At 36.9% G+C, this 18,412-nt stretch overlaps 2 protein-coding genes across 6 annotated transcripts; one reads left to right on the top strand and one right to left on the bottom strand.

Moving 5' to 3' along the window:
- Positions 1–9,194: 9,194 nt before the first annotated feature.
- LOC111905024 (uncharacterized) lies at positions 9,195–13,479 on the top strand. 5 transcript variants are annotated; one of them, XM_023900705.3, is made up of 13 exons: positions 9,195–9,397; positions 10,205–10,424; positions 10,504–10,621; positions 10,699–10,809; positions 10,878–11,455; positions 11,543–11,674; positions 11,769–11,841; positions 11,961–12,000; positions 12,086–12,158; positions 12,265–12,330; positions 12,415–12,489; positions 12,574–12,793; positions 12,890–13,479. In XM_023900705.3, the coding sequence occupies exons 2-13, from the start codon at positions 10,225–10,227 to the stop codon at positions 13,409–13,411; spliced, it is 2,208 nt and encodes a 735-aa protein (XP_023756473.1). In that variant the 5' UTR covers positions 9,195–9,397; positions 10,205–10,224; the 3' UTR covers positions 13,412–13,479. The 5 variants fall into 5 exon arrangements, with proteins under 5 accessions (XP_023756473.1, XP_023756471.1, XP_023756472.1 ...); XM_023900703.3 differs by having other exon boundaries at positions 9,196–9,492; positions 9,713–10,424; XM_023900704.3 differs by having other exon boundaries at positions 9,196–9,492.
- LOC111905025 (monodehydroascorbate reductase) lies at positions 13,326–16,015 on the bottom strand. The gene is made up of 8 exons (XM_023900708.3): positions 15,860–16,015; positions 15,302–15,373; positions 15,084–15,135; positions 14,773–14,972; positions 14,476–14,695; positions 14,114–14,358; positions 13,894–14,034; positions 13,326–13,793 (listed from the first exon to the last, which is right to left on the bottom strand). The coding sequence occupies exons 1-8, from the start codon at positions 15,908–15,910 to the stop codon at positions 13,470–13,472; spliced, it is 1,305 nt and encodes a 434-aa protein (XP_023756476.1). The 5' UTR covers positions 15,911–16,015; the 3' UTR covers positions 13,326–13,469.
- Positions 16,016–18,412: the final 2,397 nt, after the last annotated feature.

The raw sequence follows: 18,412 nt of genomic DNA on the forward strand, positions 1-18,412 counted from the left end.
ATGCAAAATACTATGTGTGTGGTGAACCTTATTTGTGGAAACATTGTCCCGATCAAATCATTAGGCGATGTGTGCCCCAACAAGAGCATTAATCAATTTTGCAATTTTGTCATGAATTTCCTTGTAGGGGACACTTTGGGCTTAGCCGTACTTTGAGAAAAGTTCTTGAGTGTGGACTATTTTGGCTAACCATGTCACACGATTGTTATATGTTTTGTAAAAGTTGTGAGCGGTGCCAAAAGACGAGAAACATCTCACAAAAGAACCAAATGCCACAAAATGTCATCCTTATTTATGAAGTTTTTGACGTATGGGGGATTGATTTCATGTGCCCATTTCCCGTTTCGTTTGGCAACGTTTACATCTTGCTCGCGGTTGACTATGTTTCTAAGTGGGTTGAAGTCAAAGCCACATGGTCGGATGATGCCAAAACGATTATCGAGTTTTTAAAGTCTAATGTTTTTGTGAGATTCGGTGTGCCTAGGGCGTTGATCAGTGATCGAGGGACGCATTTCTGCAACAAGATGATGGAGGCTTTATTAAAGAAGTAGAATGTGGCCCATCGTGTCTCAACCGCCTACCACCCTCAAACGAACGGTCAAACGGAAGTCTCAAATCGTGAGGTGAAGAGTATTCTAGAGAAAACAGTGAATCGGACAAGGAAGGATTGGAGTTTGAGGCTTGATGATGTCTTATGGGCCTATCAGACCGCTTACAAGACCCCGATAGGAATGTCGCCCTTTAGGTTGGTTTTTGGAAAGCCATGTCATCTACCCGTTGAATTAGAGCACCGTGTATTTTGGGCGGTCAAGCAATGCAATTACAATATTGATGAGGCAGGAAGACATAGGAACCTTCAACTCCAAGAGCTAGAAGGATTGAGAAATGACTCCTATGAAAACTCGAGGATTTATAAGGAGAAAACGAAGCTCTTCCACGACAAGTCCATCACCCGGAAGCATTTTGAACCGGGGCATAGGGTCTTACTTTACCATTCACGATTAAAGTTATTTTTCAGGCAAGCTAAGGTCAAGATGGATTGGACCTTTTGTTGTGATAAAGACCTTTGACCATGGGGCGGTGGAAGTTCAAAGTGAAAAGACGGGACAAATTTTCAAAGTCAATGGGCACCGTTTGAAGCCATTCTATGAAGGTTTCAATGCTAATGCTCTTGAAATCATCCATTTGGATGTCCCGAGGTGTTGAAGTAAGCAAGGAAGACGTCTTGCCAAAGATGTTAAAGAAGGGCATTTTTGGAAAGCATTGTGCTTTCACCTTTTCCAAATCCAAATAAATCATTTTAAAAAAGCGTTTTCAAGATTTTGAAAATAACATTTCGAAAGGTTTCACCCTTCATTCCCCGTTTTATTCCAACTTTTGTCGGAAATTTTGAAATTGTGCCTTACGGGGATCATTTTGAGCTAAAAATCAAGTTTTTTTTGGAAAACCCAACTCTTAAAACCACAGGAAGGGCCCACGGCCCGTGTGAGGAGTGTTAAAGAAAGCCCGCGGCCCGCGTAGATCAATGGTGCGCAAACCGTTCAGCAAGCGCAGCCAGCATGTGGCCCGACCCGCATGAAGGAGCAGACCAATTTAAAGCAACTAGACGCAGCCAGAATGCAGCCCGCGCCTAGCTCGCGTGGAGTGTTCCAGCACTTAGGATTTTTTTCGATCAACTCAACTCCTGCGGCCAACCTGCGATCCACATTACACCCACGTAATAAGTCAGAAGGTTGAGTGGGTTTTTGCGCGACTAGATGCGCTCAGCACGCGGCCCGCGCCTAGCCCGCGTGTTGGTCATTGACTGATTCACAATGAAGTTCTTCACCACTTCGCTTGCTGCTAAGTACTCTGATTCACAAGTTGAATCAACTACTGTCTCCTACTTGGAACCTTTCCAAGTAATTGCTCCTCTATTTAGGGTAAAGACCCAGCCCGACTGAGAGCGAAAATTATCCTTGTCTGTCTGAAAGAGTGTGTCATTATACCCCAATACTCTCATTTCATCACTCCCACCAAGGGTAAGGACCCAGTCCTTAGTCCTCCGCAAGTACTTGAGAATGTTCTTCATCGCAGTCCAGTGAGCCATGCCAGGATTCCCTTGATATCTGCTGACCATGCTCAAAGCAAAGGCCACATCAGGGCGAGTACAAGTCATAGCATACATGATCGAGCCTACAACGGAAGCATATAGTACTCGACTCATCTCAGCTATCTCAGCCTCTATACTCGAACTCTGAGTCTTACTCAGTTTGGTGTTACTCTGAATCGGTAAGTCACCTTTCTTGGAATCCTGCATGCTGAACCTATTACGCACCTTGTCCAAGTAGGTACTTTGACTAAGTCTTATTAGTCTTTTACTCATGTTTCTCAATATCCTTATCCCTAGGATATAGGCAGCTTCTCCAAGGTCCTTCATAGCAAAACACTTCCCAATCCAGGACTTAACCTCCTGCAAGGTTGGGATGTCATTTTCGAGTAGCATGTCATCCACATACAATACCAAAAAGTTAACTATACTCCCACTAGCCTTAACATATACACAAGACTCTTCCTCGCTCCTTGAAAAGCAAAACTATTTGACTTTCTCATCGAAACAAAGATTCCATCTGCGAGATGCTTGTTTTAATCCATAGATGGATTTATCAAGCTTACACGCTCTATTAGGGTACTTTGCATCAACAAAACCCTCCGGCTGACTCATGTAAACATCCTTAGCTAACTTTCCATTAAGGAAAGCGGTTTTGACATCTATTTGCCATATCTCATAATTATGAAATGCAACGATGGCTAGAATAACCCTGATAGACTTAATCTTCGCTATTGGTGAGAATGTCTCATCATAGTCAACTCTCGGAGTTTGAGTAAAGCCCTTCGCAACCAGTCATGCCTTATAAGTGTGTACCTTCCCATCCATGTCGGTCTTCTTCTTGAAGATCCATTTGCACTCGACTGTCTTACGACCTGGTACATTGTCAACCAAGTTCCAAACTTGATTGTCATACATGGACTGAATCTCGATGTCCATAGCCTCTTTCCATTTGGTAGACTCAGGGCCTGTCGTGGCTTCCTTGAAGTTATTAGGTTCATCCAAATTTATCAGTGTACTATCACTGATAAATGCATCACCTTCTGTAGTAATATGGAAACCATAATAAAAAAAACAGGTGTGTTCCTAACTCTTGTGGAACGGCTCAGAGGTACAGACTCATTAATCGGCTCAGCAGGAGTTTCCTCCTCAGGTTGATTGCTAGTGTTTGAGGTTCCTTCACCGCTTGACTCTTGATGTGGTCTAAAGTGGGAACTTTCCCAGTCCACATCTCATGAGATGTTTTTGCAACCTTTTTGGTAGGGACTAGATTAAGGATATGGGTAGCAGTCTCTAAGGCATACCCCTAGAATGAGATTAGTAACGAAGCTCGACTCATCATGGAACGAACCATGTCTAATAAGGTTCGATTGCGCCTCTTAGCCACACCATTCAGCTGTGGTGTCCTAGGAGGTGTCAATTGTGAAACAATTCCACATTCCTTAAGATGGTCAAGGAACTCGATACTAAGATACTCACCACCTCGATCGGATCGGAGCATGTTTATCTTCCTGCCCAACTAATTCTCCACTTCTTGTTTAAACTCTTTGAATTTCTCAAAGGTTTCTGACTTATGCTTGATTAAGTAGATATAGCCATACCTACGATAATCATCAGTAAAAGTCACATAGAAGCGGTTAGCATCCCTTGTGGCGGTTTTAAAGGGTCCACACACATCTGTGTGTATGAGATCCAACAAACCTTCACCCCTAGCACAAGTACCAGTGAAGGACAACTTAGTCATTTTTCCAAGTAAACAAGATTTGAAACTATCATCTCACTTTAAGTCAAATGACTCCAAGACTCCATCCTTTTAGAGTTAGCCTATACGCTTCTTGTTAACATGTCCAAGATGACAATGCCATAAGGATGCCTTATCCAAACTAGTGGAAGAATCAATATGCAATACATTATTTCCTAAGTTGTCTACAACCGACACAGTTTCATATACACCACCACAAGGTAATGCTTTAAAATAAAAAACACCATTATAAAAAGCATTAATACCACCACATTCATTATCAAATGAAAAAGTAAATTCTTGTTTGTACAAACCATGAAAGGAAATAATATTTCTCGCCATTTCAAACGAGTAACAACATTTATTCAAATTGAATATTAACCCACTACTAAGCAATAAAGAATAAACTCCAATCTTGGTGACAGGTGAAGCTTTCCTATTCCCCATGATCAAGTTTATCTTCCCATGCTCCACATCTTCACTTCTTTTTAGGCCCTACAAACTAGAACAAATGTGAATTCCACACCCTGTATCAAGGACCCAAGAATTAGTATGTAGCGAGCTATTAGATAATATAGTGTAAATACCTGCATTGGTGGGTTTCACTTTCCCATCCTTAACATCCTGCAAGCTTGGGGCAACATTGCTTCTAGTGCCCTTTTTCCTGACAGTAAAAGCATTGTGCATCCTTCGGGTTGGAAGAGGGAGTGGCAGAACCACCTTTGGTTCCACTCAAAGAGGAGCCATCAAGAGACTTTCCCTTGGTACCCTTTGAAGGGGTCTTCCTCTTTTTCCCTTTACGTTACCCGATTGCTAGAACAGGGGCAGTGGTAGGAGTGGTAACAACATTCTTACCTTTGAGACTACTTTCAGCAGTCCTCAAAAGTCCTTGAAGTTTGCTAAGTGTGACCTCCTCCTTGTTCATATGATAGGTCATGCAGAACTGATCATAACAGGAGCGTAAGGAGTGTAGAATGATATTTATTGCTAACTCCTCATCAAAGTTCACAGTTAACTTTAGAAAACGGTCCACAAATCTTTTCATTTTCTGCAGGTGGCCCGTGATGGAGTCTCCATCCTTCATTTTTGTTGTTATCATTGAGGTGATGATTTCATACCTTTCCTGACGAGCACTCTGATGGTATCTTTCCATCAGCTCCTGGTGCATCTCAAGGTAGAAATATTCATAGGATTTCTAGAGTTCTGCTATCACGGTAGCCAACATGATACAATATACCTTAGTGGCATCCTTCTCATGGCTAATGTCCTCAGCAATCTCCTATGGAGTAGCAGACGACTCATCGATGACCTTAAGCTCCTTGTCGAGGACATATTCCTTGTCCTCATTACGAGTGGCCATCCTTATGTTCCTAATCCAATCATTGAAATTAGTTCCATCAAAGATGACTCTCCCACAAAGGTTCATGAGAGAGAAGGAGCCGGTAAGGTTTGAGTCAAAAACATTGTTGGAAGACATCTTAAAAAGAAGAAAGACAAGTTTAGATTAGATAAAGAGTCCTTAATAAGACACCCAAATGAAATATTAAGGTTAGGACCCAACACAATATTTTATAACTTGGAAGAGGGATGTCGTAATCCAAGCTACAAAATATTTGAAGGTAGGTAAATCACGATTTAACAATTTCCACCATGAAAAACAAAACGGATTATTAAGTTTTAATTAGATTGAAACTCCTAGATCTTTTGAGGTTCATTGAACAATTCAATGACATGTTTAAATCTCGATTATGCCTTTCAAGTTTGCGACTGGGATACCGAAGATCACAAACAAGGTGTGAATAACCATGCAAATTAACTTGGTACTCTTAATTTTATCACATAATCGATGTGTCGGTTAACCACACACGCTCCATCGATCTGTGATAAACCTTAAGCCATCCTTTGCCACCCTTGTTAGTCCAAGTTAGTGTGTTGGTTAACCACACACGCTCCACTAACGACTTATCAAGGTGCAAAGTGTAATTTCATGGGTTAGCATCAATTTCACATTTTCCTAAAGTAACTAAGATTGGGAATTTATAAAAGGTTTAGTTACTTTATATTTATCATTATACTTTTAATAAGAATTATAGTCTTTTTCCTACCCGTTCGACTAACGACCCTCCACCAGTCAAGAAATCGGTGGGTGAGAATGAACACATATTAAGCTGTCATTTTATAGGCAGCAACCTTATACCCCCCCCCCCCCTTATAGACCGGCTTCGTGAATGAGGCCTACTAACGGTAAGACTGACTTGATCTTATATATATATATATATATATATATATATATATATATATATATATATATATATATATATATATATATATATATTATTAACTTATAATACTATAATGTATAATGGTGGAATTTTAAACTTTTAAAATTCTAGTGTTTGGAATTAAAGTTTTCTAAAGTAACTTTACAAATTCCAAAACTTGAGGGCAAGTTTTGAAACTATTCAAAACCTTTCATTTCTATAACTTATGAGTTTTAATGATTTTAATGGAAAAGACTTTTGGAATTCCATAACTTTAGGACAAGTTATGGAGTCCATTAAAAAGCATTTAAATCAACAATTAAACTAACAAGCATGTCAAATAATTTCTATGATCCTAGTCCAATTCCAACATTGAAACTCGAAATTCTGCACTTAGGGCCTCCAACTCGTCGAGTGCAAGAACCAACTCGACTAGTTGGATGAATTTTAACATGGACTCGTTGAGTCCCCCTAATGGACTCGGCGAGTTCACTGAACAGTGAGCAGAAAATCGATTTTTTTAGCAAGTAATCAAGTATAATTGAAAACAAACCTAGGCTCTGATACCATTGTTGGGTTTTGAGCATTCTAACACTCATATGATGTGCATGCAACCCTAGAAACCTTAGATCTATGTTTTCTCTATTATACATGCAAACTTTCATTTTTCCAAGGTTTCATCCTAACTAGCATATCATGGGGTATATGTAATACAAAATTCTAGTAGAATGACATACCTTTCTTGTAGCTTTGATTCCTTAAGACTTTGTGAGCCTAGCACCCCAAGTGTGATGCCTCAAATGCTTCACACAACACCACCAACAATTGGAATAACTTGAGAGAAGATTATATTTCACCAAAATCGGGTAGCCCTCACTTGTGTATCTCTTAAGTGCCGATTTTGCTAGTATGAGGCTTCTTTATATAGAGCACACATTAGGGTTACACCATGTAACTCATGACTTTCCACATTCCTCATGATCCATGGGTTTTAACCTCCATGGAATATCCATGGGTCACCACATGGCTTTAGCCCAACATGAAGGACTATGGATCACAAGCCCACTATATAAGAATGAATGATTTACCAAATCAATCCCCATTTATTTAATTAGTCTCTTTTGATCACAAAATTAATTCCAAACTAACTCTTGATCAACACTAATTAAATAATTCATATTAATATATTAGAACTTATAATACATTAATAAATCATAAATATCCTCCTCTCACAACAGTCTATCCAAATTGTTCCGATGCCATGCAAACCAAACGGACCATGCTAAATCGGGTCAAATACATACCAAATATAGTTATGGACTTAGACACCTTATCCAACACGTAGGGCATACAGTCTATCCGAATCGCCTTCTGTATCTTGGCCTTCAACACAAAGCAGGACCGCCTCAACTTCCTTCATTCTTCTTCAAGGCACCAAAACACCCACACACAGGCTCCAAAATGATCTTAAGGTGGATTAGAGTTACAAGGACATTTTGAGAGGATGGAGGCTGATGAAAAGAACCAAGGTTGAGAGTTAATGAAGAATAAATAAGGTCCAAACCTTAAATATTAGGGTTTGGGACTTCAACCTATACGCCCAGCGTACGTGGCTCCACCCCAACATTCTAAAAGTGGCAATATTAGCCCCTCCTAGTCACAAGTCTTACATTGTAAGGGCCAAAATGTAATAAATCTCCATGACAGGGGTCACAAATGAAAGTACCTCAAAACAAGATGTTACAAGATGACGACTTCATTCTGGTGGCCCACATACACATTCATTCTCTTGTCATTAGCATACGACATATCCAAAAATTATTTGTAGTCACCATCGTTGACCAGTGTATGAATGCCCTCACTTAACGATTCTTTTGGAAGGCAGAAGTAGACATCTTTGCTTTTTGATATTGTGAGTTTCTGAAGGAAATCCATGAACTTTTCGAATTGGAACCCAATGAAGTCAACGTCTCGAATGGATGCTCTATCGAGATCAAAGTAGACTAAGGGATTTGGGGCAAATGTCCCATGTAGTGGAAATACACTATAATGAAGTTCCGATCACTGGGAGACGATGATGTCATTCTTCAGAGCGATGGAAGGACACTTGAGTTTACTGACCAAATGCAAATTAGACTTCAGTTTTAATGATGGGGCATACCACGCCATTTCCACCTAATACTTCATTTATACATATTTAAATTAAAAATTTAGGAAACCTGCTAATAAGTTATAAGGGCAACATTTACCATATCAAAAGTTATTTCATCAAGTTTAAGGGTTAATAAGTTATGAAAAAAAATTATTGACCAAATGTGACTAAAAGGTAAAATACGTTATCCTCTTAAGTCATTGCCTTTTTTTACTAGATTTAAACTACTTATTTACCAAGTAATTTGTCAATTTACTCTCAAAAATCACGGTACTCTCAAGAACATACACCAAGGTAAGCATGCCCCCTGGAATTTGGGTTAGAAGCAACCCATATCACTTCAAAATTTATAAATATAAGCCTGTTATGTTTAAAATTGAGCTGTGGCCCCTCCTGATAAGTCAACGTAGAAGTCAAAATCGAAACCCTAGGAGTTCTGCCCCCATCGTCGGTACTTCGCTCAGTGGTTGGACGCATGCACATAACCATTCACCAAGTTGTGTCGTTGTCCACAATCCACCAGTCACCGAAAATCAGGTATGCTCAGATGCTCCTTTTTCTTTGTTCTCCAGTTCTCTCGGTTTCTGTCTTCATCTCTTCACTACTGGAATAGTAGAATTAGGAATTAGGATTCACTAATTTCAAAACATTTGATTTCTAATTTCCTATTGACTGAATTGTTCCTAACTCCCAAGTTCCTCCGTTTGCTATTTGTTGTTATTTGGGAATCAACTAATTTCGTTTTCAGTTTTCACAATCTATTAAAAATGTGTTTGGATTAGTTTATTGCGGTGGAAATAAACTATAAGTAATAAACATTTTAAGTGTTTGACAAACAAATCAGTTTAAAGGAATAAACATTCCCCCTATCTATTAAAATCGGTTTATTTCCTATTGCAATTAAATTTGGTTATTGCTTCAGCCTATTTTTTTTCACTTTTCAAACACCCCTAAATGCATTGTTACAGAGATTTTAGATGACATTATACTTGCCAATGAAAATTGTTCGTGACTACTGAGTTCCTCCAACGCCGACTAGTCAACCTCCACCCACACCGACGCCGGCGAGTCCTCTTCCACATTGATGCCGGCGCTTCACCTCCGGCCGCAGGGTTCGATTTTTCAAGTTTTATCTTCGATTCCGACTTGATTAGGTTTATTGAATACAAAATTTTTGAACTTTCGTTTCAATCTATCTGAATACGAGTTTCTGATTATAACGGATTTCTGAATACAAAATTCTAATCGGGTTAGTTCCTTGATCTTTTTAACTTCGTTTTTTTTTTTGCTTGGATCATGAGAATGTGCCTTTGAATGACCTTCTGAAATCGAAGAACGACCTTAGAATACTTCTTATTGCTAAGTTTTGCATCGTTTTTTCTTCTTTCTGAAATTGACATCGTTTTTTTGCTGAAATTGGCATTGTTTTTTTTGCTTGGGTCATTGGAATGTTCCTTCCATACGAAAAGAAAATCAAACAGGGGGTGTTTTAAATTTAGTTTGGTTCATGTATTGTTGAAACGGATCCACAGCTGAGGATTTGGATTAGTAGTGGAATCACTCCAGAGTCTATTATGGTGCTTTTGTTTTAGTGAGGCTGTTGATATCAAAAGAAGAAGAAGATGAAATCACATGTCACTATTTGTCCTTTGTTTCTTGAAATTCATATGAATTTTGAACTTTTTAGATAAACACAATCTACTGGCTGTAACTTGTATGAGTGATAATAGAAGAAGAAGAAGAAGATGAAATCTAGCTAGCATTCAGAGTTAGAATAAAAGAAACAGCAGCATAATAATTATTTCATATTGTCAATGTAAAGTTTAAGCAAATAATGCATAATTGTGATTATGCGTGTTGTATGTGTTTATGTAATGTGATAAAAAAAACATGGTAGAATGGTGGTTATACTGTAATAGGACAATGCATCCATTGAGATGAAATTCTTGTAACTTGTATAGGCATTTACGCATGATTACAAATGGAGTTTCCAAGATCTAATAATCTTCAAGTAGTTTCTGGGGGGAATGATGATGATGATCCAGAAATTTTGGTTTCCAAATTCGATTCTTCAATTGACAATCACTTTCAAGCCATGGATAAAATTGCTAATCTCTCTGGAGAATCAGAGTTCCAGTATCCACAAATTCAACGTTTCTCTTCTTCCATTACTTTCTTAAGGTCTGATTAAAAGTTTTAAGTATTAGTAAAGTGATATTGTCATTTTTTTTTACCAAACTATATATCTTTTAATCTACAGAGAATGGAGGAATTTTTGCTATCAACCTCGAGCTATTAAGTTTGCTTGTGAAAGCCATGAGAAAAACGTCACACATCAAATCAAGTTGCCTCAGTTTTCTTCAGCACTTGTTCCTAAAGTACATATTACATAAAAGTTTCATTTTTAAAGTATGGATTTTAGTAGAGATTAAAAAAAATCTTGACACTAATACAGGACACTTCAGATGGAAACAAAGATTTTGTGATGTATGTTGGAGGCCATGTTTGGGCTTTAGATTGGTGTCCCATACTTCATCAAAATTCCAACACTGACATTAACGTTGAGGTACTTATTGTTGATCATTTATTATGTTTCACAATAAATAAACATAATCTTATTTATTATTTTTTTAGTTTGTTGCTGTTGCTGCTCATCCACCAGAGTCTTCATATCATAAAATTGGTGCTCCACTTACTGGAAGAGGTCTCATTCAGATATGGTGTTTGTTGAATGCGTATACAAAAGAACAAGATATGATTCCTTTGGTCAAAGTCAAACCAAAAAGGAATGAAGAAACAAATCTTGAAACGAATCAACCAAAGAAGCCAAGAGGGAGACCAAGAAAGAATGCTTCTGATTCTGAAACTGTTCCTGTTCCTAATACAAACTCATATCCACAGCCTCTTGCTATTGAATTCCCTCAACACTCAAAAAAGTTGGTTGATATTGACAAAAATACCCCTGAAACTGCCCCTCAACAGCCACCAAAGTTGCTTGCTATTGAGAATCATCATCATCATCATCATACCCCTGAAAGTGTTCCAAATAGTAACTCGGTTTCTAAAGATATTGCTTTGCCTAGACTTGTGATGGGATTGGCTCACAATGGAAAAGTTGCATGGGATGTGAAATGGAGACCTGATTCTCATGATATTTCTAGTTACAGGATGGGGTACCTTGCTGTTTTGCTTGGGAATGGAGCTCTTGAAGTGTATGCTTTATTTTTATATATTAATATTAATTAATTACTATGCTATTATAAGTTTTATAATTTTTAAATTTTTTTTTGATATTATAGGTGGGAGGTACCTGTTCTTAGTGCAACTAAGGCTCTATTTTCTTCTTGTCAAAAGGAAGGCACTGATCCTCGCTTCCTTAAGTTGAAGCCAGTTTTCATGTGTTCAAAGTTGAAGTGTGGAGATAGACAAAGGTTAATTCCTAATACCTCTTAATAAGAGTAAAGTTAGATGTATTATTGGTAATAAAAAAATGTAAATATTTTGTTCTCTTTCTCTTATATACAGTATTCCCTTAACATTGGAGTGGTCGACATCTGCCCCTCATGATCTCATTCTAGCTGGTTGTCATGATGGAGTGGTAAATTCAAATTCAACACTCACCCTACATTTTTTTGCTCCTCAATTTTTATATATTTACAATCTCCTTTTTTATTCAAAGTATAATTCATAATTTCATACCATTCTCTATATGTTCAGGTTGCACTCTGGAAGTTCTCTACTAATGATTCATCTATAGGTACTTTGTTATATTTTAACTTTCTATTTACTAAATTCTAGCATATTCTTTTTTTTTTTAACAGTTTTATGTTTTTTGTTTACAGATACCAAACCATTGCTTTGCTTCAGTGCAGATACTGTTCCTATAAGAGCACTTAAATGGGCACCTCTACCCAGGTCAATATAAACTGTATAAATATAATCATGTTATTTTTATTTTAAAAAAATGCAACTAGTTAGTGTATAAATAATTTTTCATTAAAACTGTTGTTAATATCTGTAGTGATCCCGAGAGTGCAAACATAATCGCTACTTCCGGACATAAAGGTGTTAGATTTTGGGACATTCGGTAAGTATATTCAAAATCTTCAATGCAAATTTTCAATATTATATTATATATAATAATGTTTAACTTTTTTTTAATTTATTTCAGTGATCCATATCACCCTCTTTGGGATATACCTCTTCAGAAGATTACATACAGTTTGGATTGGCATCCAGACCCAAGGTACCCATCACTATCATATTAATCACGCTTTCTGTTTTTCATTTTTTTTTTTAAATTACACTTTATATTTATCATTATTTGTAGATGTGTTATTTTATCATCCGATGATGGAGAAATAAAGATAATTAACTTATCAAAAGCTGTATCTGACACCCCTGTTACTGCTACACCCACTGTAAAAACTCAACACCATGGATCACATAGCTATTACTGTTCATCATCTTCCATTTGGTGTGTTCATGTCTCAAGACTAACAGACATGGTTGCATATTGCTGTTCAGATGGCAAAGTTATTCATTTTCAGGTGTGTATATAATATATTATATAATTAAATAAATAAATGAAAATACGTTTTAGTAAATCCTAAAGTGACACTAACTTTACTTATAAATGTGATCAGCTTACAACAAAATCAGTGGAGAGAGACCCTAACAGAAACCGAGAACCTCATTATCTCTGTGGTTCTGTAACCAAAGAAGAAGAAAAGTCAACACTCACTGTGTTGACCCCTTCACCAAATATCCCATTCCCAATGAAGAAATCATCAAACGAATGGGGAGATACACCAAGATCAAAACGTGGGTTTGTATCAATAACGAATCAAGAAAAGAGAGCCAAAGAGTATGTCTCAAAGGAAAATCCAAAAAACAAAAACAAAAGTAGCCAAGCTTTAGTATGCATTGATGACGTGGCCAACAATGTAAAAGACCATATGGCCCATAAAGAGGAGGATGAGAGAGAAACACTTCCTCCCAAAATCGTTGCAATGCATCGTGTTAGATGGAACATGAACAAAGGTAGCGAGAAATGGCTGTGCTACGGGGGCGCTGCGGGAATTTTACGTTTTCAAGAAATTAATTTATTGGGAAATAAAAAGGAAAAAAGAAAAACGTTACATGATTTATCCGTATCTACTATCTAGAGTTTAATTGTAATGAAATAAAACAAATGTCATTTTAAATGAATGGAAAAATGATATCTTAGATCTTACATGCAAACTGGACACCTTCAGTAGCAAGTGAGTCAGGAGTAGGGGCCGTAGGTTGCTTTTTTGCAACGTTACTAATTGCTTTATTCTCTTCTGGGGTACCACCTTCTAGAAACGCGCCCACCACTTTACTATCCTTAATCCAATATGTTCCAAACTTAGGTTTCTCAGAAGCTGGATCACGGTTACCATAAATAACAGCTTCACCAACGTTGTCTCCAAAAAACTGCCATGATAGATCAAACGAACGCGAGTAGAAATATGGTAAATACTCGTAAGCCCCAATCTCCTTTCCTTGCTCCTTTGCAAAAATAGCCTAAGAATCGATACAAACAAAATGACAAAATGTAATAATATTAGTGTTGCTGACGTGTCAATTGATACAAACAAAATGTATTTAATTAAAGTATTATTACCTTAACAGCTTGTTCTGCGGATTTGCGGGAATGGTCAACATGTTCAACTCTTCTGATATCTCCATACATTTTCATGGGAAAAGTAGCAACATCACCTATCGCGTATACATTATCAACACTAGTTTTGAAGAATGCATCAGTCTGGAAAACAAAGAATATGGCTTTTACTTTTTGCAGAAATATGTCACATCTGATATATAAAAAAAAAAAAAAAAAATACCTTGATTCCACCTTTATCCTCTTCGAGTTGTCCAGTGAATAGATTAATTAGAGGCTTTGCTCCAACACCAACAACCACAATATCTGCTTCCATTACGCGATCATTTTTTAGTTTCACTTCTTTTACTTCTCCTTTTTCGTTACTTACAAATCCAGCAGCAGCTGTTCCTTTGATGATATTCACTCCTTTTTTCGTATAATACGCCTCGTAGAAAGCCGCCAGGTCAGCAGTGAATAAACGAGGCACTGTAAATGATAACATTTGTCAATTGTCATTATCGATAAAATGTATATCTTTGCATGTAGTTTCCAATTATTAGAAAGATGTAAAATTATTCTAGAAAGAATGGCATTTCAACTTACTACACCATGGATCGGGATAAACCATGCTAACATCAAAGTTGTTTATTTTTAAAGCTGCGCTAAGCTCAAGCCCAATGTATCCTCCACCAACAACAACAGCTTTTCCATTTTTCTTACTTTTGATTGCTTCCACAAGTTTATCAGCATCTGCAATTTCTCTCAAGTAAAAGATGTTCTTGGCATCAGCTCCTTGTATACCAAAGTTCTCCAGTCTGAAAACCTAACAAGAAACTTGTATAAATGTAAAGCCAATCTTTTTATTACATTTGATAGTAACAAAAGGATTTCAGAGGTTACTGTGGAGCCAGTTGCAATGATCAAAACTTCATATTTAAAGGTGTCACCAGCTGCACTTTTGAGAGTTTTTGAAGGTAGATCTGCTTTGATTATCTCTGTGCTAAGGATCAAAGTTATGCCCTTTTCTTTATACCACTCAGGTGCTAGTCTTTCTCCTCCACTACCAACACAGACATGAAACCCTGGAAGCCTTGCAGTTCCTGAAGAATATAATATGATAAGAAAGTAACAAAAACTTATTATATCATAACAAAAAAAATCAAATTCATGATTAACACAGAAACTAACTGGAAATTAGCCAAATAGGTTACCTTCAGGGAACAGATATCCCTTGCTTAATGCAGGGCGTTCATAAGGAGCTACCTAAAAATTATAAAGTGTGTAGGTTAGCAACTTAGCATCAGAGTATAAATAGTTCAATATAGCTAATTTGATTAGTTAAATTTGATTAGAAAGTGATAAAACGACATTTAGCTTGTAACTCAAGCAATTATATGAGTAAAATTGTTGGACAATTTGAAAAGCATACCGCCTCTTTAGAGATGATTGCTAGTTCGTTAGGCTTTACTCCTTGCTTTTCAAACTCTCTGGCAGCATAGCCCTGTACGTATTCCAAACAATTTTGAACTAAATCAATACAATTAGTTATTGATTTGTATTGACGAGAGCTTGAAATTGAAAACGTATGATATTGTTGAACGATTAACGCCAATATTATTACATTTAAAGGTCATCAGATCACTAGGAGAGTGTATTCGTTGGGAAAACGAAGATGTCGTGTGAGATTTTATCTGATTCTGGATCGATGAAATTGTATAATAAAAAAAACAATCACGGAACACTTGAATATGTATTAAACACACATAACGTATATCTATGATCGTATTGAACCGAGATAGCAATTCGATCACATACATTACGATTTGGAAATGTCAAAAATTAAGATCCTATACAATCTGATAAACAACTCTGGAAATCACTCAATCAGAAAATGCTATAATCGTAACATTACGTGCAATTGAGGAGCCATAGCATTGTAAATGAATAATACAGAAAGGGAAATGATCGTAGATTGATTAATACTCACAGCTGATACACCACCGCCGACGATGATGTATTTGAAAGACTTCTCCGCCATTAGTGATGATGCACTTCCTTCCTATCAATGATCGACTGAATGATAAATAGAGCGAGGCAGCGAGTGCATGTATGTGTGTGAAAATTGTGAAGGCATCTTTGGACAAAGGCATATATTGATATTGATATATACAAATACAAGGGTGTCCGAGTATTATGCTGCATGATCAAACGGAAGCACGTAACCACTACTTTCAGTTTAGATGTGCTTCAAATAATTACATTATTACGTATTACTATTTTGGTAATTTAATTTTTGCAATTATATTTAATCCACTAAATTAACTAAAAGCGTTTTGGCTTTTAAGGTTTAATGAAATATTGAAATTTACATCTAGTTTGGTTTTTGTTACATAACTTACATTGTCGATTATCTTTCATTTTGTTTCATTCATTGTTGATTATCTTTCATTTTGTGTCATTTTGTTGCCAGTTCAAATTACTACATCATTAAAGTGTATGAAATAGGATAATAAATATTTAAAATTGACAATTCTACATTTTTGTTCTTTTTTATTTTGTCATTTTCTACAATTTATCTAGATTCATTTATCTAGAATTATATTATTAAGAGCAAATAACATGTATCGTCCCTCGTGCGGGTGCTAAAAAACACGTTCAGTCTCATATTTTTAAAAATTAACTCGGCCATCTTCGTTTGGTTAAAGTTGCACATGTCATCCTTTGTTAGTTTAAATTTGCATGTTTCATCCCTTACAAGTAGGGCTGTAAACGAACTGAACAGTTCGACGAACTGTTCGTGAACCGTTTGACAGGAAATTTTGTATATGTTCGTTTATTTAATAAATGAACGAACATGAACACAAATTATCGTTCGTTTAGTTAAACGAATGCACATGAACAATGGTCTCGTTCGTTCAATTATGTTCGTGAATGTTCGTTTACGTTCATTCATTTAAGTTTCTTTTATGTTCATATATGTTCAATTGTGTTTGATTATATTACTATATTATATGTTCGTTTATATTCATATATGTTTCTTTATCTATGTTTGTTTGTTTATGTTCATTTATCATGTTCACGAACATAAACGAACAAACATGAACAATGTAATTTTTTAAATGAACGGACATGAACAAGCCCTTGTTTGTATTCGTTCGGTTCGTTTACAGTCCTACTTGGAAGATATGAAATGACGATTCTATCATTTTTATTATTTTTTTGATTTATTTTATTTTTCCTACAATTATTCATAACATACAAAATAAAATAAAAAAACATCACCCACCCATCTTATCCTAACCCTTCCCTTCTAAACCTTCTTTCCCACTAAATTCTTTGACATCGGACCATCACCATCATCGACAACCATTAACCACCACCTCTTTTTCTCTCATAAATTGTAACGCCTCAAAATTCAAAACAAAATTTTCATTTTAATTCTCAAAATATTATTCATAAATTCAAGTCATCACATAATTGTAAGTTATTATTAAAACAATATCAGAGTATCCCAAAATCCTCAAATCTCCATAAGCCGACAGATGTGTACAATTGTGCCTTCACCTTCCCGGAATCTATAGAAGTACCTGAAACAAATTTAATTCAACACGGTAAGCACGAAACTTAGTGAGTTCTCCAAAATACCACACACACAAATAGTTAGTCTCTCATGACTATATCTCGATAAGGACCCTCCGGTCATGTGTCTCAGTGAAGACCCTCCAGTCTCACGGATCGGGTTGGACCCTCTAGTCTTGTATCTCAATGAAGACCCTCCGGTCTCACAACTCGGTTTGGACCCTCTCTCTTATCTCAATAAATACACAGAATAATATACAATATAAATCACAAAGACAGAATGCACAATATCAAATATCTCATTATAAGCACATAGGACCCTCCGATCGCACAATAATTACCACTCAGGTAAGTTTAGTGAAAAGACTCACCTCGTAAAGTAAAGCAGTATATCTCGTACCCGAACTGCCGGTCTAGACTCCGCCTAACATATATCACATATTCCTTTAGTTAATAATTGATATTAACAACCCCCAAAAGTTGTTAGGCTAAGCTCCTCTACTAAATATCAGAAGGGTAAAAGACCATTTCACCTCTCCATGGCCTCCAAAGTCCACAACTTGACCATAGCCCTAAAAGTCAATGGAAGTCAACAGTCAAGGTCGATAGTCAATGTTGACCCAACTCGTCGAGTTCATTCAGAAATCAGTAAATCGCGAAAACCCAAGTCAACTCGCCGAGTCCATGCAGTGTCCAGAAGATCGGGGAAAAACCCTAACCACTCGTCGAGTCGCCCCACCAACTCGTCGAGTTCACTCTGAATCTAAAGACGGGTAAACCCGACTTAGCTCGTCGAGTTCGATGCCCAATTCGTCGAGTTCTTCAGCCATTACACATTAAGCTCATTCCAGTCAATTCCAATGCTCCAAACTTCATATCCAACCTCCTAGGATGAAGTAATCACGTAAAGTTGCTAACTTTACGTGCATGCAAGGTCTCACAAGGCTAAAACACCCAAAAC

This window comes from Lactuca sativa, chromosome 1 (genome assembly GCF_002870075.4).
Source record: "Lactuca sativa cultivar Salinas chromosome 1, Lsat_Salinas_v11, whole genome shotgun sequence".
In the NCBI taxonomy this organism is placed as follows: domain Eukaryota; kingdom Viridiplantae; phylum Streptophyta; class Magnoliopsida; order Asterales; family Asteraceae; genus Lactuca; species Lactuca sativa.

Bases quoted from the DNA above. Each gene is read 5' to 3' on its own strand.
- LOC111905024 (XM_023900705.3), top strand. From the start codon at position 10,225: ATGGAGTTTCCAAGATCTAATAATCTTCAAGTAGTTTCTGGGGGGAAT. The intron at 10,810-10,877 runs GTACTTATTGTT...TTATTTTTTTAG, and splicing joins ACACTGACATTAACGTTGAG to TTTGTTGCTGTTGCTGCTCA. The intron at 12,331-12,414 runs GTAAGTATATTC...AATTTATTTCAG, and splicing joins GTTAGATTTTGGGACATTCG to TGATCCATATCACCCTCTTT.
- LOC111905025 (XM_023900708.3), bottom strand. From the start codon at position 15,910: ATGGCGGAGAAGTCTTTCAAATACATCATCGTCGGCGGTGGTGTATCA. The intron at 14,973-15,083 runs GTAACCTATTTG...TATATTCTTCAG, and splicing joins GGGATATCTGTTCCCTGAAG to GAACTGCAAGGCTTCCAGGG. The intron at 13,794-13,893 runs GTAATAATACTT...ATCGATTCTTAG, and splicing joins CCGCAGAACAAGCTGTTAAG to GCTATTTTTGCAAAGGAGCA.